At 47.7% G+C, this 25,132-nt stretch overlaps 1 protein-coding gene across 3 annotated transcripts in view; it reads right to left on the bottom strand.

Annotated features, from left to right (window-relative positions):
- Positions 1–25,132, bottom strand: part of PPP6R2 (protein phosphatase 6 regulatory subunit 2) — a 100,063-nt gene that overhangs the window by 55,134 nt on the left and 19,797 nt on the right. For 2 of the 3 annotated variants that reach the window (XR_014319160.1, XM_082780973.1), the window contains exons 2-4: positions 19,978–20,110; positions 7,049–7,294; positions 668–854 (exon numbers count right to left, since the gene is read on the bottom strand). Coding sequence is in view for 2 of the 3 variants with exons in the window: in XM_082780973.1 (XP_082637099.1) it covers positions 668–854; positions 7,049–7,275 (414 nt within the window). In the remaining variant the exon portion in view is untranslated. Of the gene's footprint in view, positions 1–667; positions 855–7,048; positions 7,295–11,259; positions 11,337–19,977; positions 20,111–25,132 lie in introns of all 3 variants that reach the window. The other variant, XM_082780974.1, reaches the window with a different exon arrangement.

Genomic DNA, 25,132 nt, shown 5'->3' with positions numbered 1-25,132 from the left:
GACATAACAGCACCAGACTTCCTATACTTCGTGTTCTTGTCTCAACCACCCAGCCTTGATGCAGAACAGCTACAAGGTTGAGAAACTCTCCAGACAGCAGACAGAATAACATTCTCATTTCAAGGCAGTAGTAAATCAGATCTTTTTTGCTATCTTTTCTTTCCTCTATGCCCCACTGAAGTAAGAGTATCAAGGAATTAGTGAAGCTGGAAAATTTTTCATTGCACTATGGCTTTCCAACAATCTCCATTTAAAATAATACCTCTGAGCTGGAACACGTCTTTCTCTAAGACACTATACAGCACGTTTCCAGCACCTCTTTTATAGGAGACTGAGGCATGATTTATATAACAAGAAGGTTCTGGGCAATGATCAAAGGCTGTATCAATACCTTTTAGTACAAAAATAAAGCTTTAGCACAGGAATATCCCTATTATTGTAATTCCAGAACAAAAATTACATAAAGGTGTCCAAACGAGTCAGCAATTCCCCCAACCAAGAAAGTTTGAAGAACTTTTCAAAGCAATTCCACCCTTAAAGAGTAAAGCTGTTTTTCAGCTCTGAGAATATAGTGAGAGCATGAGGACAGAAAGGACCCTGCTGTGCAACACCAACCGTGATAGTGAATTAATTTGTGCATACGTATCAGGACAAATCTCATCTCTACCTGTTCCGTTTTTCTTGCAATGAGATTCCCAATCGTCTTACTGAAGAAACTGGCAAGCAACGGGTTCAGTGGAGGCTCGTGATCCAAGAAGTCATAGAGGATATTCAGTAGAGTTTCATCCCCTCCTAGCTTGTCGTTGATCTGGGGCACGTCCGAGGTCAGCAGTTCACAGGCCGTGTTTGGGTATCTAGGATGGAACAAGAGCAACTAAAGGTGAAATGAAAACTCTCAAGAAAATCTTCACTTCTGAAAGTTACAAAGTAAAGAGCAGGGGGATCACCCCTCTTGGAGATGGGGGGAGCAGAAAACAACAGGAGAAACGAGGGTCATCTCCGTTAATGCCACATTTAAGGAAAAACTGCTTCCTTTGCACATCACCTGGGGGTTTTTACCACTGAATTGCATATTTCAGCTGCCTGCAAATTACAGTTAGTTCTGATCATTAGAAGTGGGGTTTAATCAGTTTCAGTACGCTTAAAATCTCTTGAAGTCTTTTAACATAAATCCATTTGCACAAGTAAAATTAACCTAAAATTTGAGGGCTGATTTGAAGAATGCATATTTAGCAGGTTTCTGTGATGTTTCTGAAAAGTTGTTCTTTCCACTACTGGAGGTGAATTAAAAATGAAGATCCATATTACTGACTGCAGATAAAGACCTGGTCTGCTCGAGTGCTTCAGGTTCTAAGCACGAAGAAGCGTTTCTGAAGCCCAAACTTCCCAAACTGAGTGAAGTTCTGGCCCTTGTTTCCTAAAGCAGTTCTGATTGTTACCAAGTGGTACAGAGAAATACAAAACCTGAACCTATCTGTTTCAGCCTGAGTCATTTCCTCTCTGCAGGCAGAGCTGGTAATCTGTTGGTGGTTGTTTGTTTTTTTCAAAAACAAAAGGCAAATTTGCTACATATTTAAAAATCAGCCAATTAAATTAATAACATTAAAAAATCCTACCGAATAGTCTTGTTGCAAATGCCCATTCATTCCTTAGTGCAGTCACTTTCCAAATAACAACTGTGCCATTCCATGAGACACAAGTCCAACACATTTTTCCCATTTTAGCAATCCTGTAAGGTGTGCTTTTTGTAACTTTAGAAACGAGCTGACTCCAAAACCAATACGAAACCCTTCTGCAATACCATGGCCGTCACTACAACACAGAGAATACCTTGACTTCTGCAGAACAAGTGAACTGACGCAACCTCTCCATATACAGATTTCTTCTAACCTTAATTTCAAATTAAAGAAAAATGCAAAAAAGAGTTGGGTAAAGAACCAGGAAATGCTCATGTCTGCCAATTCCCTTGCAGTAAGACCTGTGACTGCCCTACAGAGCCCAGGTTGCAGCATTTATCTGCTGTGCCTTTCTCTTAGCTGAAGAGTCAGGCTCCTGCCCTCAGCACCTGCAACAGAAAGCCACAAGGAAACCCTAACGGCACCGCCTGAGCCTGAAACTGGGCCCCCTGCGCCCAGCCCTGATCTCCCACCTCCCCAAGCCCAGCCCCGTGGTGCTTCCTAACCTGCCAACCCCTGGCAGAAAGGGAACCGTGCAATTACTGCAGGTACTCAGAAATTTTGGGGCAGGCAGGAGGATCGCTGTCGCTGGGCGAGGTGACAGCACGCTCGCTTCTCGAGCACCGAACAGTCACACCACCCTAAAACGGAGCCGCCAGGACCACGGCCAGGGGCAGGACACCAGGAGAGACAGTTTTGGGTCTGACGCTGTTCTTGGCACCTGCAGCTCCTTCTCCTTCTCCAGGTGGCTGCCTGCTTGCCTGCAGCTCTGCCCAGGCACCGTGCACACACAGCTCCTGCCCACCCTCAGCTTGTGCTGGGGCTTCCTTGTGGATGCCACGATTCCAGCACACCAACCTCACACCCACCTTTACCCTCTGAACAGCCCCTGGTTTGCTTTTCTTACACTCACTCAATAGATTTTTACTCTGGAAGATCCCACACCTCAGCCTTCTCGGTGTAGGCCTGGCTTTATCCATCCCAGTCCCATTCGCTTCTCAGCAAGGAAAACTCTTCGTGTCCTGGCAGCAGGTGAAGAGCCAAGACTGCCTTCAGCCCCGAGCACAGCTGGTGTTCGCTGTCTGTGCAGGACTTCCAGGACACCCAGACTGAGGATTTCCAGGATGTAAAAGCCGATCTGATGCCCACCAACGTGCACACGTAGCTTGGGTCATCAGCCGGTACACAACCAGCAGTGACTACACTTACTTTACTTCTACTTGGCCATAAAATACCATGAAACCTTTCTACCATTTCATTTAACCAACCTCACTGATTTTACAGGTCACCACCCCACATTTACAACTCACCCTCCTGCTTGTTTCAGGCAGGAATACACCAAACAGGTTGGGGCTCGGATTAGTGCAAATCCAGGAAGCTGGAACTGCCCGTTTCTCCTTCGCATGCATTTCCTCTCTTTAAACAGTTATTAGCTGATAACAGAGCCCTTCTTTGCTCTCCCCTGACAGCTTGTTTTCTCCAGGCTTTCCTTAGTATCTGAAGGAGACTTCTGAGGGAAGCACTCATGCCACACAAGACCCACGGCCCTCACTGTCCCCATCACTCAGCTCCTGGAGACCTGTGAAGCCTGACTTCCCTCTAGAGGAGCTGAACTGGGCAACAGCAAGGAGACAGCATGTGGAAAGGTGTCTCGGAAGCACAACTTTATAACCATTTCTCTCCTTCCATTTGCACAAGCCGACTCTTCTGGCTCACAGACCTGCACCACCCTGGAGTGCCCCGAAGAACTTGGGTCTCATCTCCCACTTCTGCTCTGCTGGTGACCTGCTCCGTATTCAAACTCCTCAAATGACTCAGGGAAATAGCAGCAAATCCTGGCAGTTATTCCAGTGATTCTCTTCCAGTGATTTCAGGTGCTGCAGTTTGAGACAGTTCCTCAAAGGCTGACACCACTTGGGAATCCCCTAAGAAGTCTCTGAAGTGAGCACCACCACACACCATTTAATTAGGCTTTCTGCAATGCTCCTGTCTGCCTCACACTCCGATCATCTCTCCACCCTACGTTTGATGGGTTGTCTTGGTTTGATGGCTTTGGAGCATCAGGGGTTTTGCTTTCAGCAAGCTTTCTCAGAATGCCCCTGTCCAGTCGCACAGCCCAGCCACTGTAACCTTTCTCCACATCTGGACACAGCCATCCTTTTTTAGGATGTAGTTCTACCTGTACTGCATTATATGCCTTTAACAAAGCCAGGCTCCTGCTATTTAAATGCTTTCAATACAACCTCTGCACGCACCATGAGCTTTTTATCCATTTACAGCACCGTTCAGCTCCTGACCAGTCTCCTCACGTGTGCAGTTCTGTGCCTTAAAGTTACGAAAAGCAAAGCCCAAGCCCACAACAACGCTGTTCATCTTTTCTGCTCCTACAAGGAAGGCAAATTTGAGTACATTATGGTTACTGCTACAAAATGATTTTACAAGTTATGTTTCTTACAACTCTCAAGGTTATATGAAGAGGGTTTTTTTTTCAATTTTCTGACTCATTTCTCCATGCAAAAGACATTCCTGATTCCTAAGAACTCATGCACCGTGCCTCCCTGTGACACATGTCCTGGCACCAGGTGAATAAATGAAATCTCTCACTATTATAGATTACAGAGCATCCAACTCTTGCAGCCTTTTCTTCACCCCTTCCATTCAGGCGCTGCATCCCAACCCGTAAGGTCTCCACGCTGCTGCTCACTTCATCTCACTTGACACACAGCTCGTTGAGCAGTTACGAGCTGTCCTGAAGCTGCACAATCTCACCAGTTCTGAGACCCCTTAGTAGGTCAGGTTCATTATAAGTGGACATCACAATTCAAGTAGTTTAACACTACTTTGATTGCTACAGGCCTTCATTGGGTTGTTTGGTTTTGCATGCTGTGGTTGGAAGGGGATTTATGGCTGAGCTGTCCCGTGCAGTTTCCTTTCTGAACTCCACACGTTTCCATCCTACTGACACCTCATGAACACAGCACCCTGCCGATCCCGGTTCTACAGCACACATCCTTCTGAGCTGCACAGCCTTCCACATCTACCAAGTTTCTCTCTTCCCTGTTCCTGTCTAAAAACTTTTAACACCTTTTCTTAAGAGCCGAAAATTGGGTTCTGCTTGGACTTAGCCTATTCTTCTCATGTAGGTTTTATCTATTCCAAAAGGACCCCTGGTTTTTAATACTCTTAGACTCCCAATCCTCTCTCCAGTGCCTCACCCTACTTTGGAAATGCTCCTCTGCCCCACCTGTGTGTAGTGCTGGACACACTTCCAGAGAAATGCTTCATGAGAGCAGCTGTGTCCCAGCAAGCAGGGCACCACGCAGCTCTCAGGAGCTGAGCACTCCCTGCTCCATGCTGGAGGTCACCCTGCCCATCACTGCACCCGCTTGTCCAGCAGGCACTGCACACACTGCTCGTAGAGGAATATACAGGTGTGTGTCAGATGGTGGTGTAAGTTAAATTGTGCGCTTAGGGCCTCCCCAACAGCAGATGCTCCTCCAGCTCTCCAGCACAGGCACCACAGCTCTGGAGGCATCTGGAGGCAGGCTGCTTCCAGCCCATGGCTGCCCCTGTGACCTGGGGCTCCCTAAACCACATGCGTATCCTCAAACCCTGCAGAGGCACGGCATCCTGCCTGTGAAAGACAAGGGCACCTGGAAGTAAGCGCTCTCAAACTGAGCTTCCCTCTTCATGGAAGAGCTTCCTTTCTGGATTTTGCTTCTTGAGCAATCTGTTCAGCTCCCCTCTCCTACTGCGTTATCTGTTTGGCTAGGAGAGGCTGTTCTACCTCACCCTGTAGCACACAGGAGCAGAGATATGAACTGTATCACAACCTTAAAATACAGGAAATAAAAATATGGCCTGGCTTATGAAGTACTAGAGTATTCTGCAGTGCAATGGGAAGTGTATGAATTAGTGCTGGCACGGCCCTTGGTACCTGGTACCTCATGGTGGCCCTTTACCAGAAGGTGTGCACAAGTCTCACATTGTTCAGCATTTTCTCAGCTCATTAACTTTTAATCAGTTTTCCTTCATTAAGGAAAGGTATTACCCAGCATCTTCAATAAGAGATTTGGGGTTTGAGCTTGTTTCAGGTGAGATGTGAAAACAATATGGATAAAGAGCTGCGTGAAGCTCCAGGCCAGCCACCCCTGGGAAAGCCAGTTACCCTGACACACTGCAGGAAAGGCAGCAAGGCCAAAGGAGAGTCCCAGAATCCCAGACTGGTGGAGCTGGGAAGGGACCTCTGGGGCCACCTGCTTCCCCCCTGGCCTAGCCCCACATCCAGGTGGGTTTGGAGACCCCCGAGGAGGAGACCCCCCAGCCTCTGGGCAAGGGTTGTGTGCTGTGCTCTTGGCTGAGGAGTACTTGTGTGAAATTCGCACTTGTAGGACAAGAGGATAAAAATAATACTCCTGGCTCCTTCTGGTAATTCAGCCTTGATAGCAGAAGCCTTGCAGATCAGCCATACAGTATCCCAAGTTACTACATTGTGCATTTCCTGGCATTTCCTTATCTGGAAAGTCACCTAAACAGGCTGACTGGCTCACGGAATACTAAACCTAAACAATCCCATCCTTCTGTGGATTTCTAGCAACAACAGCAATAACCAACACTGACCCGTTCCCACAGCGACAAACTCGTACGTTTTTATTAATTTATTTATACATGGAGCAGCCTTTTATTTTTACATAAACTTCGCAAAGAAAAACAAACTTCCCAAATTCGAAATGCAAATATTTTCAAGTATACACTTAAATAAGATGCATAAATACAACTTGATAAGAGAATCAGGCACATCTAAGGAGTTCACCATCGTAAGAAGAGGTTGTTTACACAGGTGCTCTCCCTCACTGCATGTGCAATAAAACCTACAGATTTTGTATATGCAGCACATGGAAAACATTACATGTTTTATTCACTGTACAGATCAATTTCTTTTGTGGGTTGACTACTGAAAACCAATCAAGTTAGGAAATTTATAAATTGCAAGCAAATAATGAGCATTATGCTAAGAGTTGAGTTGGACTCCATGTTCCTTGTGGGTCCCTTCCAACTCAGATATTTTATGATTAATTTTGATAAAAATGTACTAAAGAAACTACTGGGATACCGATCATTCTGCTTGCAAAGTTTTTGAAGAAACAGCAAGACACGGTTTTTTTTTTAGACAATCTCAATAAAAAACATCAATAATAAAGAAACAAGCTTCTGAAAATTCACCACAAATATGAGAATGCTGTGAAATATTTTTCAGTATTTGAAGGATTTTTGCACGACCAAAAGTATTGTGTCATTGTGCACCAGAGCATTTCTAACATCGAGATCTCCCATTCAGTTTTCCTCATATAGGACAGAAAACAAATACCTACTTGAAGCGGACCTTCTCATCCATATCCACAGGGGGCTCATGTGTGATGAGGTTGACCAGCTCCTCCATGCAGTGCTGCTGGCAAAGGAAGTCCAGCAGCTTGCGGTTCTGAGCCTTGCACTCCTGTAAGATGTCATCTTCATCCATCAGCTCGTGAAGTGTCACATCTTCTTTATCCAGCAGCTTATCCACATGTGATGTTGTGTTCAAATCAAACTTCCAGAACATGATGATGGGACACACCTAGCTGTAACACAGAAGAACAGGAGTTACCCTTCAGTTTTCATTATTTATTCCTCCTTTATATTTTCAGAATAGCTCAATATAGCTTCTAGCCAGCTTTTAAGAATCAGATAAATCCTTTACACAAAATTATTAAGTCCTGTTTGATTCCTGGTGTGAGAAGTCGGGTTATAGCTGTATGATACCAACAGTGGAGGTGATATACGCGTGACCTGGCTTTAAGTGCAAGTAATGAACTAAAACCACAGAGTGTGTTCGTACACACAAATGGGGAGATCTGTAAAAGCAAAGCATCAGATGATGGCACTGGATCTTCCTTTAGGAGCAGCCTGTGCAGAGCCTGCTAGGAGAGCAGATGCTGCGATGGGAAGGGTGATGATCCAGCACACAGAGGCCATTCACAGATAAGGAAACCACACTGCCCCCAGTTTGCCTCTTTGTACTCCTACTACAGTTTCCAGAACTGTGCTCACTGGCCAAAACTTCAGCAATTATTTATTTACATAAGAGGAAGAAAGGCCTTCAGTGTATCAACAGAGGCAAGAGAGAAGTAAAGAAAGATGAACACTAAACTACAAGCCGCTAAGCTCACAGACATCACAGCCAAGTGGTCCCTGGCAGGGCAGGCGAGCACGCTTTGCTGGTACACACAGAGCCCACCTGGGTGCCCACGGATGACAGTGGTGCACGAGGCAGCCTGCGGCACCGTGCCCCTGCAGCAGTCCTGAACCCTCCTCCTCCTGGGGGAAAAGCACAGCTTGGAGACCGGTGGTTCCTGTTAGCTAAAGGACATGAGACTGGGCAGCCAAAATTTGCTCCTGCCCATCCCAAAGCCGACACTAACAGTCTGCATGCAGCCACGTGGCAGCCAGGCTGGGATCACACGTTGTGCTGCGAGCTCGGGTTGGGGCTTAAAGGTGATCACCAACAACACGAGTGGTGAAAGGAAACTACAAATCAAAACCTGAAACTGGAACTCGAGCAAGGCTCTCCTTTTGTGCACACTCTGGGTCTGAAGCCTTTGTAGGCATTTGGTGAAAGGAAACCCTCCTCACCATCACCCTCCTTCACAGGAAGCTCTGCATAGACGTTTTTCATCAATCTCAACAAAATTCAACAGATTTTGATACAGTCCTTCGCAAAAGTGGTAAAAGTGAGGCTGCATATAACAAAAAAATGACAAGTTCCCGAAAAGCACCTCGGGCTGCAGTCTGGTCCCACACAACCATGGCACAGTGTCTGGTGCTGAACAAAGCCAGCCCCAGCAGCACATCCTGCCCCCTCCGAGCCCACCTGGCTGTGGTCACAGAACCGCCCTGCCCAGGGCTCCCTCGAGCCCTCTCACAGTGTTTGGGATATTCCCCTCCAAACATAAATATAAATACAGAGCACTGCACATTATGTTATTAATTTTCACCCCATTCCTACCTCTAACACTTTCTTTCCAGTTATCCTGACTTTTCTCTATGTGAGCTCTACTAATTCATTCGTTTCCCCAATACATCTTCAGAAGAGTCATTATTTATACCAAACAAGACAATGCCCAGCCCAATCCTTAAGAAACTTCCAGTGCTCCTCCTCCAGCTTAATATTTTCTCTAACAGTTCTGCCCTTGGACATCTCACTCAGGACCTGGCTAGCTCACTTTGACTCTGAAATCAACCACAACCTTTCCCAATCTCGTTCTATTGTACAAAATATTTTAATGACCTCCACAAAGAAAGACAACTTACTGAATTTCTTTTGTTTAGAATATCAGCTGCCAAAGAAAGAGCTCAGAGCAGTTTGGCACAACCTACATTACTGAGCTTCACTTCATTTCTCATCGTTGGGTCTGTTACCATTCCCTACAAGGAGCAGAAGGCAGTAACCCACCTCTTCCCTCTCCCCAGTGACACTTCCAGCACCTTCAGTAAGTACAAGGTAACTTCAAGCCCTCACCTGTAGGCATCTGTACTTCAAAAAGCAGCTCGGTCAGGTAACTACCTGAGGCTTCGTGTACAGCCTCTCGTTCCTGGCTCCCACTTTGTGTTTCAGATCAAATCCTTCCCCAGGCACTGCCCCATCCTCGCTCAGAGCCCACGGCCCCACCACAGGCGCAGAATCCTAATGCAAGGAAGAGCCAGCTCCTGAAGGACACCAAGCACAGCGAGGGGCAATGCCACACAGGGGAGTGGGTGAGGGTGTTGTGGTGTAGGCTGTGGGGAGCGGAGACTGTTGCAAGAAATAAACGACCATTAATACTACAGAAATGAGAGTAACTGTCATTCCCCATTGACAAAGGTGATAAATGTAGCTCAAACAAGACAAATGTTCTGCGTAATAACGCTATTAAGCCGCAACACGTTTAAAAAACGAAGCAAATCGGATGCAAGATGTCAAAGCACTACATTGCAGATTGTCTGGAGATGTACGGGATCGTACAGCAGCATTGCAATGCCTTTTTTAACCTAACCCACATTACTATTTCTGGAGCAGCAGAACACTTGCTCCAATCATTCAGTTTTGCGTTCTCCAGCACCCAGCACGTTCCCACACCCCATCCTTTGCTAGCTCCATCGCTTGCATAACTGCCTCTATCACAGATTCTTGAAATGATCCTTTTTAAAAAAGGAGCAGAAACCAATCCTGTTTTTCCTGCAGGGAGGTTTACTGAAGAAGCGGGCCTCTGACACTGCTGAGGCTAATTTTCTAATTACCTTTGTTTAAATACCTGGGTCCCTTTCAGTGTAACATTAACACAACCTGCAACTGAAGGCCTTACAGTAACTATTACGTGAAACACATTAAAAGAAACATCGATTTCTTTTATTATTTTACAGTTTAAGAATTCTTCTCTGTGTGCGTGTGCGTCAAAGCATCCCTAACAGAAGGATCGTTACCTTATGAAATTAAGGCATCTCTTTTTCTTGGAATAGCTCCGTTACCCATGATATTTGATAACGGCTCTCTGGAGCTCCCCTCAGTGCTTCAACCTTCGTCACAGGGAGTTTGGTTTGGAGAGCTTTTTCCCACATCATCACTCTCTCTTATTTTAATCTCCTTGTTCATCTCAGAGACTTGGAAATTGAGACAGCGATTGCAAACCTGTCCTTCGCAGCGCTGAGGTGACAAAGTGAACTTAGCGGTGGCACAAGAGCAGATCACAAAGGGAACAGCTCCAATACGAACCCACAGAGCTCAGCATCCTCATAACCACCTCCACCTTCCCTCCATCCTCCCCACAGCACGCTTACCAGCTGGCCCTCGGCTTTGGGCAGAGATCCCATAACCTTATGGGGATGTGTACAGCCTGGATCCCAGGGGACACAGAACCGAGATCCTGGTCAGGCCTCACAGCTAAAAAAGCACTTCACACCCAGTTCCTCTTAAACACCCAGTATCGATGGTTTTAGCCAAACCCTCAGCACCATGCAGCTTCTGCAGCTACCTACCAGCACCCAGGCGTGGGGCTGGGGAGGGGTACAATGGGTTTGAACATCCCATGGGGTCCGACACCACCGCTCCCTAGCAATGTCCCCAGGCTGACCAGGTTAGGCCGATCCCAATCTTCTGGGAGCAGCTCCCCCACCACAAATAGCAAAACATGTGGCAGAAAGAAGTGGTTTCTAATCTGAGCTCCCAATGTTCTTGAAATAAAAAAGTTCAATTTCAGCGTTGCAGCAAGAAGCAAGAGCTTCTGCATCTGTCCGTGCAGCTATGGCAATGCGCTTCCACGAATTTCTGAGCTGGGAACAGACATCTGAATTTTCAACCTACGTGACATTTCTGTGGCAGTAACGCTGTTTGCCCGCATAGCGTGTTCATCACAAACTGTTCTTCAGATATTTTTAACGAACTACGCTTAGCTATAAATTCACCAAGGGAAAAGCTGACATAAAAGGCCTTAAATTAAGAGTGTTTGGGTGCACAGCTAACCTAAATACATACATATCCCATAGGCGTGCATGGCCGACACACAGAACTTACCTTTGGAGACCAACCCGTCAGGAACACAGCAGTTGCAGGTTTCTCCCCACACCTTGTTGTGGTTCTACAGCAGCTGTCTGTGCGAAGGAGAGGCTGATGAGCAGTGGCCTGAGCCCCACAGCCTCTGGACGCAGACACGTGGCTGAGGCTGAATGAGCAGCTCAGGCACCAGGGTGTTCCTCGACACCAGCAGCCCTGCATGGTCCGAGGAGCTTCCCACCCAGCATCCACACAGCCAGAGCACACATCTGTGCAGGTGCCTGCATACAACACGAGTTCAGTGTGTGTTTTCATGCAGCCTTCTGCAGTACGCTACCGAGCTGCTGATGCACATGAAAACACCCTGAAAACAGGACCAAGGGTGGGGAGAAAAGATCTGTTTGATGAGAAAGGTGTTCGTCTGTGAATGCTTCATTTTGAGTCGTCAGGAAACAATTACTCCTACACCAATTCAATATGTTCATTATTACCTAAAAAATGTAATCTTCTAAAGTAACTGCCCCATTCTGCAGTGATTAGGTAATTAATTTCTTTCATGTGTTTCACTGCGGCTAAGTTACCACTAACGGGGCACTCATTCTCCACAAACTGTGGGGAGTCTGAACAGAAGGACCTTAAGAAATGGGATGTCCCCATAAGATACCTGAGCTACAGTGAGAAACCTCAGCATTAATTAGCACGCTCCAGCCCATCAACAGGTCCCACCACAGGGTCTCAGAGACAGGAGGCAGAATGAGAAAGTCTGGTTTTGGTACTAAGAAATGCATCTACATTTTTTCTGTAAACCAAAAAAGTGCATCTTCTCCTCCTGCCAAACAGTTGATAAGAAAAAAAAAAAAAAAAAAAGCCCACTGAATATCAGAGGAACTGAAAACAGCTAGAGAGTTTGAGTACTACAAGAGCAATAAATTGCATTCACAATTTCTTCTTGTGATGCACGGCTTACAAAGAGTCACTGCAGCGTCTGAAGGATGACATAACAGAAAGCTAAGGGTGAGGAACTTCTAAACACTACACTACGAGCACTAGAAGCCACTTATAAAGTTAAGGAATACAAAACAGCACATCTTGAGAGATGGATGAAGACGAGGAGCTGCTAAGAAACAGGAATACTGAAGAGCATCCTTCCTCTAGCAGCATGTGGCATTGCACAGCTTAAGAAAATAAAAACCAGGAAATTAAATCAAGCCAGGGGCATTTTACACACCTAATGGAAAAAAAAAAAAAAAAAAACAAAAAAAAAAACCTAAAAGGTTGCAGATTTCCAGGACAAATGACCACAAAGAAGTGGATGCTGCCAGTTTTAAAGTACTCCCAACTATTAAGCATTGCGAGTTCTGTGCTCGAGCTGCAGGTTTTGCTGGGGTGCTGATGCAATCTGAGCCATCGCACAACGCAGGGCGCTCTGGGGCCTTTCCACCCAGCTCTCGGTAGCTGAAAGGCAGGTTTCACTCTGCTGCAAAAGCTAGGTTTGGGAACAGCAGCACTACCCAGAGCCATGTAGGGAAGTCAAGAGGTTAGGAAACGAAGCACACTGCTCACTGCAAGCTACGCGGTCACTACCGAAGCTGAAGTTTGTGTCTGAATGAGGACAAAAGCAGAAGTGGCCCCCTCGGGGGCTGTGCCTCTTCCTCAGAGGCACGGACACTATTTTCTGCTCAGAGCAGGACAAGGAACATCCCACCTACACCGAGTAATTCTGTGGTCTGCCCTGTTTCCTCTTGCAGAACTGCTGAATCTTCTGATGGAGCTCAGCGTGGTCCCTGTGCCTTTGAAGTGAGCTGCACCGCTTCCCACACAGCCGTTCCCCTTGAGGAGGTCCCAGTCCTCAGACCGGAGGCCCTCAGAGGCTTCCTGGCATCCCCGAGGAAAGGGACCCACACCAGAGGGGAGCCCCCATGGGTGCTTTAACCTCAGCACAGCACCCAGCTCCCCCCGTGCCTCCCAGGACCTGTCAGCGAGTTGTGGTGCTCAGAGCTCCAACAGATCAGTTTAGCCAGGTGCACTTTAATACATACACCTGGAGAAAGGCCAAAAAATGCAGCTCTACCCCCAAATACAAACTTTTACTCAGCTTTGTCTCTTGGCCTTACGACTATTGACGTGACACCATCTTGTGGGTTCAGTTACCCAAACACAGAACTAAGCAGCACTAACCATTAAGCCTAAATAGTTACTGCTCAAAATGAACTCGACTTCTCTAAATTTTACTAACAGTGTTCCTTTTCAACTATTAATTGTCATTCTTCCACCTGCCTCATACGACAAAACCCCCTATGTGCCTATACCTACCCGATGCACCAAAAACCCCTCTGTACCACGGTTCACTTATTGTCCCCTTGTTCAAGTTTCCAATTTTATAGAACTGGCACATCCTCAGCAGTGCAGGGATGTTGTAGAGATTCGCAGCTGTGAACAGCTTAAAATAAGCTTTCCTTAACCGGGTATTTCTTCACCAAGCTGTTATCCTCCACCACCAGCCTGTCTTTATTTGTAGTAGAGGCAAAGTTCGTCTGAGATACCAACAGGCTGCTTACAGACATGGAGGTATTCAAAACAGTCCCTGCTACACCGCTCCTCGAGTTTCACTTTCCTTCCTCAGACAACAAGAAAAAAAAAAAAAGAAAAGTTAAATCAGAACATGAGAACACGAGGATAAACATGTTTGGGTCAAGGTTCACATTCTTGCTACTCAAGATAACTCTTGATAATTTTTTCTTTTAAAGCTCTTTCCAGCCCTCTTGTTTGGGGAAAAAAAATGCAAGGGACTCACTATAGCTGTCAGAATGACACCTGTCCAACCTGCAGGTTGCCTTCAGCAGTGTTAAAGGCAACAAGGAGCACCACACTGCTTCCAGGCAGCAGAGGCAGAAGCCGGAGCTCTCCCTGTTCCACTGGGAGCCTGGAGGCCCAGCAGGGTTTGCAGGGACTGCTCGGGCTGTGCTGGTGGTGTCTGCACGGCAGCCTAGGTCAGAGCAACGTGGAAGGTGACAGAAGGCTACCAAGCAATTCTGCCTCCAATTTGGCCAAGACATGCTGTTCTCAACAATTTGTAAGGGACTTGAGGACTTAATTTTCCCCAACTGCTTTAATCTGGAGCAATTATTGGTACCAACCTGTAACACCTTCAGTGTCGCCAAAGTACATCCCAATGAACCAGGGCTGTTCACACGGCTTTGGAGTCCAGCTTTTTACAGAGACGTAACAAAAACAGGTCTGGGTCACTTATTTTCAGGGAGTTATTTCAACCACAACAGTGCACTTGACACCCAGTTGCAAGGGATTTTACCTTGGCAAAAAGTTTACTGAGGAGTTTCCTTAAGACCCTATTTTTATTTATACCTAAAATAATGTAGGTATATTTTTAATCCCAATGAATAAGTGCACTTTCCCCATCCTCTGCATCTTTAATACCACAGGGTAATAGAAAACCTTTATTGCTAGAGAGCTACTAAGAGAGGAGGCTCTGGCAACCCTGTATTGGCTGGGGCAATACAAACTGCAAACCAAGTAGAAAGAAACAGTCTTAAATGCAACTTGTAATGTGCTTTGCTGTCCTATGACAATCGTCTTTGGTGTCAAAATAAAGTCAGTTTAGTCCTCTGATCTGTTAGTTTTCTTCTGTTCTTGTGTGGAGTTGTCAAAGTAGGCTCCTTGTAAGCCAGGTGGAGGAACAACCAGCGCATCGCTGAAGGCTGCCACCAGCAGGAAGCTCTGACAAATCACACCATTAGAAGAGGTGACAGGAAATATTTCACATTGCAACTGACAGCAAGAACCAGGTCAGGCTCAGAACATTTTGTATAGATGACTGCCTTGATTCCTGTATGACAATTCACAGCCTTGAAGGCAGGCAGGTGCTTTCCAGACACAGGGAGGAGGCAGATAAAAAACACAGGGTACTGAGGAGATGGAGGACAGGAGAAAAAAAAAAAAAAAAAAGAACAAAACTAAGGTGCCCAAAAGGTGTTTCTTGTATTTTTAAATGCTAAGTGGCTTAGCTGTCACAGTTTTCTGCAAACTCATCTTTAAATGTGGTCCATAGCTGTGCTCACCTGTGTGAGCAGGGAAGGACACGGGTTGTTGCAGCAAGGATTTGCTCCTCAGTGCCTGCCTGTCAGTAACACATCCACACCTCCTCCCCATGTTTTGTGGGCAAGAAATACCAGATGCAGAGCTCTGAGGAGGCAGGGCTTGTTAGTCTTGTAATTCAGTACCGGAACAGAAAGACAAACATTTCCTACATGCTTCTGAACAAGTCAGGTATCACCACCCTTCCAGTTTGTTAATGAAATGAATGATCCGTACGTGTCAGACACTTGCACAGCTGCACTAAGCCCTGCTACGCTCGGGCACCAAACCAGATGAGGCCCTAACACGTCCCCAAAAACACACCTTTCTCCTGGCACCTGCCACACCTCAGGTATCAGGACTCAGTCTGGATCATCTGCGTCAGCTGCAAACTAGCAACAGCTTTTGCTTTTTCAAGTCAGACAACTGAAGACCTTCAAAGCTGCTGGTTGTGCATTTCAGCAGGAGCACTGAAGGGAGAACCACGACGACTTCAGGAAACAAGCTTCCTGTGACTGCATAACGCCATTTCTGGAGATTAACTGCTTTGAGGAGAACGTTTCTGAATTTCATAGACATAGAATTAAGCTGTCATTCAAACACTTGCTATTTGCCAACACTACACTCCAGGAATGTTTTAATATTTACAAGGTATGCACAGGCTTCAATCAGGAACCAGCAGAACACGCAGAGCCATTCGTGACTGAGCACAGATGCTGGGCAGAGAGCTACACAACATAAAGGAGTTCTCTCACCGCGTGGTTCAGTCAGCACCACGTTTTTGTCTCACTGCTTACCCAAGTAGCACCAAAAGCCTACTTTCTCTTTTGGGGGGCCTTCAGCGACTGCTTTGCCCCTCCTGCCTCACTTTGTCTCAGCCTTCCGCCTAGCAGCGATTTCCGCTCTGTGGTCAGGCCTTTATTTCAGTTAACAGTTGTGCTGGGGTGGAGGGAGGGCCTTTTTTAAAGCCTTCACCAAGTGTCATTAGGTTTGACAGAGGCCTCCACATTCACTAGAAAAAACCCTGCAGAAATAACACGTGGTTAAAATTCATCGACAGGCAGCCCGATCCTTGTGTTACCGTAACACCTACAGCACCTTGCAGTTCTCTGGCTGCCATAAATGCACACATTTCCTACTTTCCCTAAAACTTCGGATGAATTTATGTCTTAATTACTGCATTTGCATTTTGTCCAGGATCATTCCCGTAGCTATTTCCATAGTTACCAAAGGTTACCCTGAGCTTTACTGAATATGGGCGCGCACACACCAAAATCCCACACCATTTTCCTACCTTCTAGAATGCTCTCGGAGTGTTCAGTACTCCAAGACCAGTAAAAACGAACATTGGAGGGCCAGAAATCACCACAGGCAACTCCTCCTGGAAACTGGGAGGAAATTACCAAGATTTACAGACTTTTTATTTAAGCCTATTTAAGCCCATTCCTGATAAAATAAAACATTGAACATTTTCCACTTAGTAACTAAGTGGAAACACATGGAAATGCTGAGTAGTGTATTAGCCTTCTTGTTTCCAAAATGAAAGCGTTTTTGAATCCTTCTGACTCTCCTGTAACATCCTGTCTGTAGTGAAAACATGAAAGGCCAACTGCTTCAGCAGCTAAGTCAGGGGTGAAGAGTCTGGCTAGGTCTCACTCACTGCGACGTGTCTCCTTAGTCTTACCAGACGTGGATTCCTGAAATGAATTCTATGATTTTTTTTTTGCTCAATTTTTATATGAAATTTCCTTTATTTCCCCTATAAGCATAAGTGACCAAACTTTTCTACACGGGGAAAAAGAAAACCACGTGGAGAATTATCTCCAACTGCAGCACAAACAGAGACGGCTTCAGAACACAGCTGTGAGATGACAGCGGATCACCAGGACTAGTGGTACTCACCCAAAGACTTCACAACTTTAAAACACTGTTGCTGAACAACCAGTGCAGGAAATAAAGTATCACGTTATTTAACCTGGTGAACTTGAGGTCTGAAACTTACTTTCAAAAAGTCTGCTTGAAGCAAATTGTTACGCAATTTATTAAAAACACAACAAAAACAAACAGATGGCCAGGAACAGTAAGATCGGTGGTTCGCCTGAAGCCCCAAAGAAGAATTTTGCATAGACTGCTCCAAATAATCTTAAGGAAAAGTTCAGTTTCTTGTCAATCAGCAGCTGGTATAAACATAAAGAGTAAGAGAAAAATGCAGCAGGTAAGGCCCCAAAAGAACCAGAGCTCCTCGACGTATTTTTAAGTAATTATCAGAAGAAAGACAAGCAGCAAGGTAGCAGCATTTACTAGCCACAGAAAAACATTTAGCTTAAACCTCAAAGCTGACAACCAGCTGCAGAACGATTGCATGGTAATAAGCAACTGGACAAGAAAAGGGCAGCTCGAACTCTGTGCTCTGCTCATGGCAGGAAACCCAGCACCCAGCACCCACCCGCGAGCTGTCAGTGCCCCTCTGAGCAGGGCCCTGCAGCCGCCCGGTGCCCAGACAGGAGTGCCAGCACCACGCTGATCCGAGGTGTACCCCACACTGTCCTGTTTCTTTCCTCTGAACTTCCACACGCTCACACTCCTCTGCCTGCCCACCCCATGCTCAGGACCTCCTTCCTTTCTCCCGCGGGCTCGCGGAGCTGTCTCAGGACGGAGCCACCTCCCTGGCTTCCACCAGGATCAAGTGCTGCAGCCAGTACAGAGCAAACAGGCAGCACTCCTCGGAAGCAATGTGGCACTTTAACACAAATTAAACAGCTGCTGCTCGTTACAGCCACTAGGAGAAGATCGGGGAGCCCCTGCTCAAGGATCTCCATACGGAGCAGCAGCCAAGGGCATAAAAGCAGCACCAGGATTTATTACGAGTAGGAATAAGCAAGTAAACAGAAGGCGTGACTTCGTTTTGACTATCGTGTGTTTGCATCTCAAGCACTGGTCTGGTTAGCTTCTCTGCGAAGAGAGCAGAGCTAGAACAAGTACAGCTGGTCTGATCAGCTCCCCTACGGGACTGAGCAGAACTAGAGCAAGCGCGGCTTCCCAAGCCGCATGAAACTCGACTTGATGTATGGCTGCAGCTCAGGAACCCAGCAGATACAAAGAGCCGTGAATGGCGCTGAGGAGGATAGGCAGTCAGTCATTTACAGCTTCCTACAAACCTCAGAATGGCGACACCTCAAAGCTATCAAGCAGCCAATTTAAGAGCAGGCAGAATGAAGTACTAATTATGTTCCACACAGCAAGAAAAAACCCTGGGGAGTTTACTGGCATAGAAGGTCACGGTGTCCAGAAGCTCAATTCTCTTCACACTGAGTTCATTAGCCCAGCTGACAGAAACCAGGTTTATGAAGGATCCTCAAAACGTTTCACAGCTGTGCAAGTTCAGAATAAACCACTAACCTGGAGGCTGTCAGCAAGCTGCAGTGCCCGCCCTCCCCAAACCCTGCTCTCAGCTCCCCCAGCACATCCTTTGCACATCCTTTGCAGGAGCAGCTATCAGTGTCCTGAGCCAGCTGGGTCTCGAGAATGACTGCAATTTGTCAGTGGGCTACACTTATTTCCAACTATTTTCTATTTCTATCTATTTTGCCGGCACAGACAACCGCCTTGTTACCATCCACGTGCTGCAGCTCAAATGGCTTCTAGAACCATTTTCACCAGTTCCAAACCATCAGGTCCAACAGGCTACATAACCATAACCAGCTCCAGCAGCAGCAGCACCTCTTTCTGCAGCTCACCTGTAACAACCCTTGGGATCTCCTGAATTCTCTCAGGAGCTTTGAGAACGCCTTCACTCCATCCAAGGGTTCAGCAGACTTTTCTAGTACTTCTCTAGAGGAAAGGGGGCTCCTTCACAGCCTACTCCCCCAGAGAAACCTTTCTTCACACACAGTCTCTTACCTTTGTAGCATTAAGAAAGCTTTTCCTAACTGCAATATGCACAGGAACATGACCGAGTCCATCAGCTCCACCACGTGCATGGATCCAGCAAGGACTGCCTGCTCCCAGGAACAGCCAGCCCAGCATCCTGCCTCACAGAGCCAGGACATCTCCAAATAACCCTGGGGCACCAAGTCCCCTGGGTAATTACAGGCTGCATGGAAGGGCACTTCCACTTGCTTTAAACTGCCTGCTTGATCACTTTGGTGCATGCTTCCAGTTTCACCCGATGAAAACCTTTCACTCTCACGTCACGCCTATTCACTTTCACTACCCCAGTGACCAAGCTTTTTTTCTGTGTGTCATTTCCATATTGCCACTTCTTAGAAGTGCCACAAGCAGCTTCCAGAATTATAGCCACCGGAAAGTTAAATAAAAAAAAGTTGTCTTCTTCCCATTAACTATGGGCATTAAATTCAAGTTCATGTTTTGGGAAGCAGTTGGCAGTTCAGCCTGCTTTTAGGGAGTATCCCGCCCAGCACACCAGGCCCAGTCTGCAGATCCAACAGCAGCAGAGCTCCCCAGCTGCACACAACCAGCCCTGAATCACCAGCAGGACCCTCCCAGTGATGTTACAGTTCCTTCTGAAATGCCTCCAGGTATGAAATATCAACACCAACCTCAGCAGCGACCACCAGCACACACACAACAGAAGTACGAAACGTGCTGACATTACTGAGCTTCAGAAGAAAAGGTAGATGTGCGTACCTTCAGTAGAAGTTATTTCAAATGTGAAATCTTCTCCACGGACAGAGAAACATTTGGGTTACGGTTCCTGGAATATATCCAGCTTCAGGAAATTATTTTCATCCAGTGTGAATTCTCTCTCAAGCTTCCTATCCTGGAAAAAATTTTAGAAAGTGGTTGTTAACCAAGGGCAACTGACAGTCAAAGACTTCTGCCTGAACAAACTTCCCCACGGCCCTTTACTCAAAATCCATGATAGTACTGTAGGTGTGCAAAGCCAGCAGCATGTCAGATGAGTCCTTTTAATTACCCCTTTTAATCACCCCTCCCCTCCTGTAGCACAGGAGGAGCACAAACCTTTCCATCAGGCCGTGAGCACAGGGCTGAACCGCCCCTTCGCTTCTGCTGCGAGAGCTGTAGCTCCTCCAAGAGCACACCGCTCCTCCTGACATCACTTCAAAAGAAAGTTTGAGGTTATCAGGGAAACCCAAAGGTCATTCTCACTCCTTCCAAGACTGCCAGCAGCAACAATCCCCGTGCTTCACATTCGGCCAGGGGCCCTCCGGCCTTCAGGAGGGCGCAGGGGCCAGGAGCCAGCCCCCAGCAGCTGCAGCCGAGGATCCATGGTGGGACCAGCTCTGCTTCACCTACCCCGTCCCCTGCCTTGCTGGAGGCCAGGGACTCCCTCACCATGGGCATGTCACCGTGCAGAAAGTGTCTGTTGGTGCCCATCCCAAGGACAGCCCCGACCCACACACAGCAGGGTTACACCAAGGAACACCAGGGCAGGCGTTCCCCGCGCCCCCAGCCCTGCACACTGCTGCCGGGGGAGGCCCCCCCAGCACAGCAGGGTGCTTGCAGGGCACTGCGCCCTCATCACATCGGCAGCAGCTCCTTAGCTGGATGCTCAGGACCAGGTGAGCCCCCTGACACAGAACTGCAGAGAAAGCTCAGCCTGCTGCTCCTACACAGCCCTTCCAAATCAAACTGCTTTGGAAATTCATCTGTAGTTTGATATTTGCTGTATTTCTACTTAAAAGGGTGAGAAGAAAAGCTCTGAGCAACAACTTCAGCACAAGTTTAACAGAGCATAATTAGTACTTAAAAGCTGCTTTGTTATGGAAATCCAAAACATCTCTACCATTTGGGCATTTGCTTGCTGTGCCTGTCCAGATAAACCATATTTCTGCACAACCCGTGGGACTCCAGCCCCGGTTCTCTCACACCTGTATTTGAGTCCTGGCACACGCAGTGCCCCATGGATCTTCCCAAGCCCAGAGCCACGCAGACGTTCACACCTCCACACAGCCCACAGGGAGCTGAGGCTTCAGGGACAGCCCCAGCAGGCCCCACAAGCCTCCTGTACCACCGAGTGCACAGAGGGGGGACCAGGACCCATCCCGCTCTCCCTGGAAAAGCATTTCAAGGATCTTCATGTTTTAGGGCCTCGGGGACACGAACGAGCCCCGTCCTACTGGGACAGCCTTCCCACATCCTGGTGTGAAGGAAGCGAGCCCACGCGGCGCTGTCCTAGCCTGAAAAGGAGCATTTAACCTCCAAATTTAACCTTAATTTTGATCTCCAACACTGCTTGCCTGACATCAGCCTCACACTCATGGCTGTCATCTTTTTATACTCTCAATTTTTCCATGCGAGCTGCCTGCCCTCCTCACTCCAACAGAGCATTTTGGGGTTTGGAAATCAAGTGTCTGTAGGTGCTGCTGTGCCAAACCTGCTCCAAGCCTAAAAACCTCCAGCGTGCACATCCCAAGGCTCACAGTGGAAGTCCTCGCCGGCAAGGCAGCGTGCCTGAGGACGATCAATAGGGAACTGATTATTCTGAAGGCTGAGCTAATCAACACAATTCTCTGCTTGGCCACTGAAGCCAGGAGTTTTTGTAAAATTCTACAGAACTCGGGTTTGAATGGATAATGAAGGTTTGGACAGCTCAAGGATGCAGACAAACATTTTGGGGAAAAAAATTAAAATCCTCAGAGGTACAGAACAAGGCAGCTGCCCAGAGGCCGGCATTTAGAAGATGGAGGAAGAGGGGTTCACGAGGGGCTGTGGGGTTGGGAGGGGCTGCAGTGTCCTCTTACATTAGCTCTTGAATTCCACAACCAAAAGTTGTCAGGGGCTTCACGTCGCTACCAGGGATGGGATGTAAGGGATGTAAGCAGCTCAGCACAGAACTGCAGCCTGGCTGAGGCTGGGGGCACCCGGCATCCTCACAGACCCCCCGGCCTCACTCCCAGGTGGGTTTGGAGACCCCTCAGGGGGAGACCCCCCAGCCCCTGGTCCCAGTGCCAGGGCTCCAGCACCCCCCAGCCCAGAAGTGCTGCTGGGGGCCAGGGGGAGCCTCCTGGCTGCAGGCTGCACCCGGGGCCTCTGCTCCTGTCCTGGGCAGCGCCACGCAGAGCCCGGCCCTGGCCTCGTGCAGCTCCCTGCGGGTTCACAGGGATGTGGATGAGACCTGGTCAGAGCAATCCTCGTAACCCCTATGCTCCTCTCATCCTCATCTGCAAACACGGCACAGAAGCTGCTTTCAAATTCCACCCCAGGAATGCCACTGCTCAGCTCCCGAAGTCCTGCGGGGAGCGAGCAGCAGGAACCAGCACTGACACAGGGTCCCCACCGCCCTAAGCACTCCGTGCCACCACACGGCACCAGCACCTCGTCATTGCTGCCTGTCTTGGAGCCCCTGGAAAAAGGAATCCTCTGGGTTATGCAAGCGAATAATGAAGTTGTTATAGAAAGAATGAGAGGCTGATAAATGTACCGCTCGTCATTACTTAATGATTTCCAGCTTCAAAGTAGTCACACACGAGCCAAACCTTTCAAATAGTCATTAGAAAGAACAAGGCAGAAAAAATTGAAAACACTTTCACTTTATGAAAGAGCGCTGGCAAAACGCCCGAGGAACTTGCCCAAAGTTTGGTGTGAGCAAAATCTAAAGGAATTCAAGAGACTGCAGATTTACAGCTTTTCATTAGCCAGTGTGTTTCCAAATATACGGAACTGCTAAAAATATCTTTAAGTTAATGCATTTGGAGGCACGCATCCCTACATGAAAGGCGCAAATTAAAATAATCAGTCAAGAGAGAAAGTCCCGTTTGTGCAAAGCTTTGTTCTAAGCCAGCACAAGCTCACAGCGGTGCAGCTCTGTGCAATTCTCCCCGAATATCCCACGAGCACGGCCGCCTCCCCAGCGCTGCTCCCTGCGGTCCCTAAGGCAGCAGCAGGCTCCTGACAGATCCCCCAGCTCCTGCTGGGATCCACGCAGACAGCCCCAAAAGCACCTCAGCAAGCAGAGCCGTACGGGCACCTGAAAGAGCATTTCTGCTTCAGCAAGGGGAGAAAGAAGCCACGAGCAGCCCAGCTCCTGGACTGCCGCCCTAAGCCCTCCCCACGAGTTCCTGCATGGGGACGACTCGCCGAGGGGCCTGCAGGACGCGCTGCACCCACCCTTGTTTTGCAGGACAGTGCAGGACCAGAGGCACAAGTGCCACAGCACGAGGCCCAGTGCTGCCCATGTGTGGCTCAGTGCCTCTGTGGGAGCCTGGCACAGGCCAGCGGGCATCCCAAAAACTGCGGGGAAGCACAGCTCAGTCCCAGCCCCATGACTGAATGTAACTAAAGCAGAAGCAGGCCTGCTGCTTGGCACCAAGAGAGCCTCCGAGGCTGCAGAGGTGATGCTCTCTGCTCTCTCCAGCCACCAACTTCCACCCAGAATGGGATTTTTTATTTTTTTTTTCCATCACTCTCCTCTTGGCATCACTGAAACCCAGCGGAGAAGCAGAAGGCCAGAGCTCCTCTTGCAGCTCTGACGCTTTCACAGGGCTCCTCTGCTCAGAGCAGGCAGGGCGAGGGAGCCGTAATTAAGCAGAGAACTCTCCCTGGGCTCCCCTGCTACTGTGGAAGCTGGAAAAAGTGATCAAACCTCACCCAGGCACCTGCAGCGTGCCCTCCCCGCAGCGAATCCGCACCGCGGCTCCTCCTAAGTAACTACCGGCACTGGAGGGCACTTTATCTGCAAGAGGCATTGGAAGAGGAAAACACTGAGGAGAATTCGAATCCCTAGGTAAAAATAATAAAATTAACTCTTAAAAGATAACATGAAGGCAAAAGAGCCCAACCAGCCATTCTCATGGCTTTGGCAGAGCAAGAGGAGACTCCTGCTTTCCCCGCGTGTTCTGGTGGCACCTGGCAGCAGCAAGGTGTGAGCCCATGGAAGGACAGGCACATCGTGCTAATACTGTACAAAAACAGTTATTTTTAAAGAAATTAAAGTCTTACCACTGTTCTGCGTTGGTAACGCTCATGTAGTTGATCAGGATACCAAGCAAGAGTCACTAAATTCAGCCTTTTGTATAACCTGCCACGTTCCTCATGACTTTGTTATTAAAATTCAGATTTTAGCTACCCAAACTAAGAAAAACAGCATTTCTGCAGGGTATGTCCATAAAGAGGTAAACAGGGGGACAGGCAGTCGGGTAGCTTAACAAAAGCAGCAACAGCCACCAACAATCCTCTGATCTGCTTCACCACCACTTGCACGCATTTTGGAATTCATTCAGCTCCCTTCCACCTGCTTTAAGATGGGATTATGATTTTTTTTTTTTTTCTGGTGATCAAGGGGGAAAAAACAGAGGGAAGGACAGTACGTAGCAGTCAGCCTTGCCATCTTTCCCATGGGATGCACCAAGTGAGCAGTACAAGCACTCTTTAACACCGGTGCCCATTCAGGGCATTTTTATACTGCCACGCATTTGCAACAAATCCCTGAAGTTTTGTTTTTTGAAATCAACTCTTCCCTAATTGTACCTCTGTAAAGACAGTAACAGCAGGAATTCAGGGATAAAAGGGTGTGATGAGTATAAAATTGTCACTGAGAATAAAAAAAATCCAGCCAACAATCCTTGAGACTCAACCTCAACTCAAGAAGTTCAATATTCCCACTGTCACTGGTCCTAGCAGAAAACAAAGAGAGCAGCTTACAGCAACGAACCACCGCACAGTTAAGGGATACTTCAGGTAGTTACCAGCACGTGCTTAACGTCAGTGGTGCTGCCTTTTCAGGAGCTGTGTTACAATCACAGGGTGCCCCCTCCTCAAACTCCCACTGCCTCCTCGTGCCACATTCAGAAGCAGATTTTGCTCGCCGCAGATTTTCAGA

This window comes from Aythya marila (genome assembly GCF_965140915.1).
Source record: "Aythya marila genome assembly, chromosome: 1".
NCBI classification, from domain to species: Eukaryota; Metazoa; Chordata; class Aves; order Anseriformes; family Anatidae; genus Aythya; species Aythya marila.
Note: the sequence above shows the minus strand (reverse complement) of the source record. Positions and strands in the feature narration are given on the sequence as shown.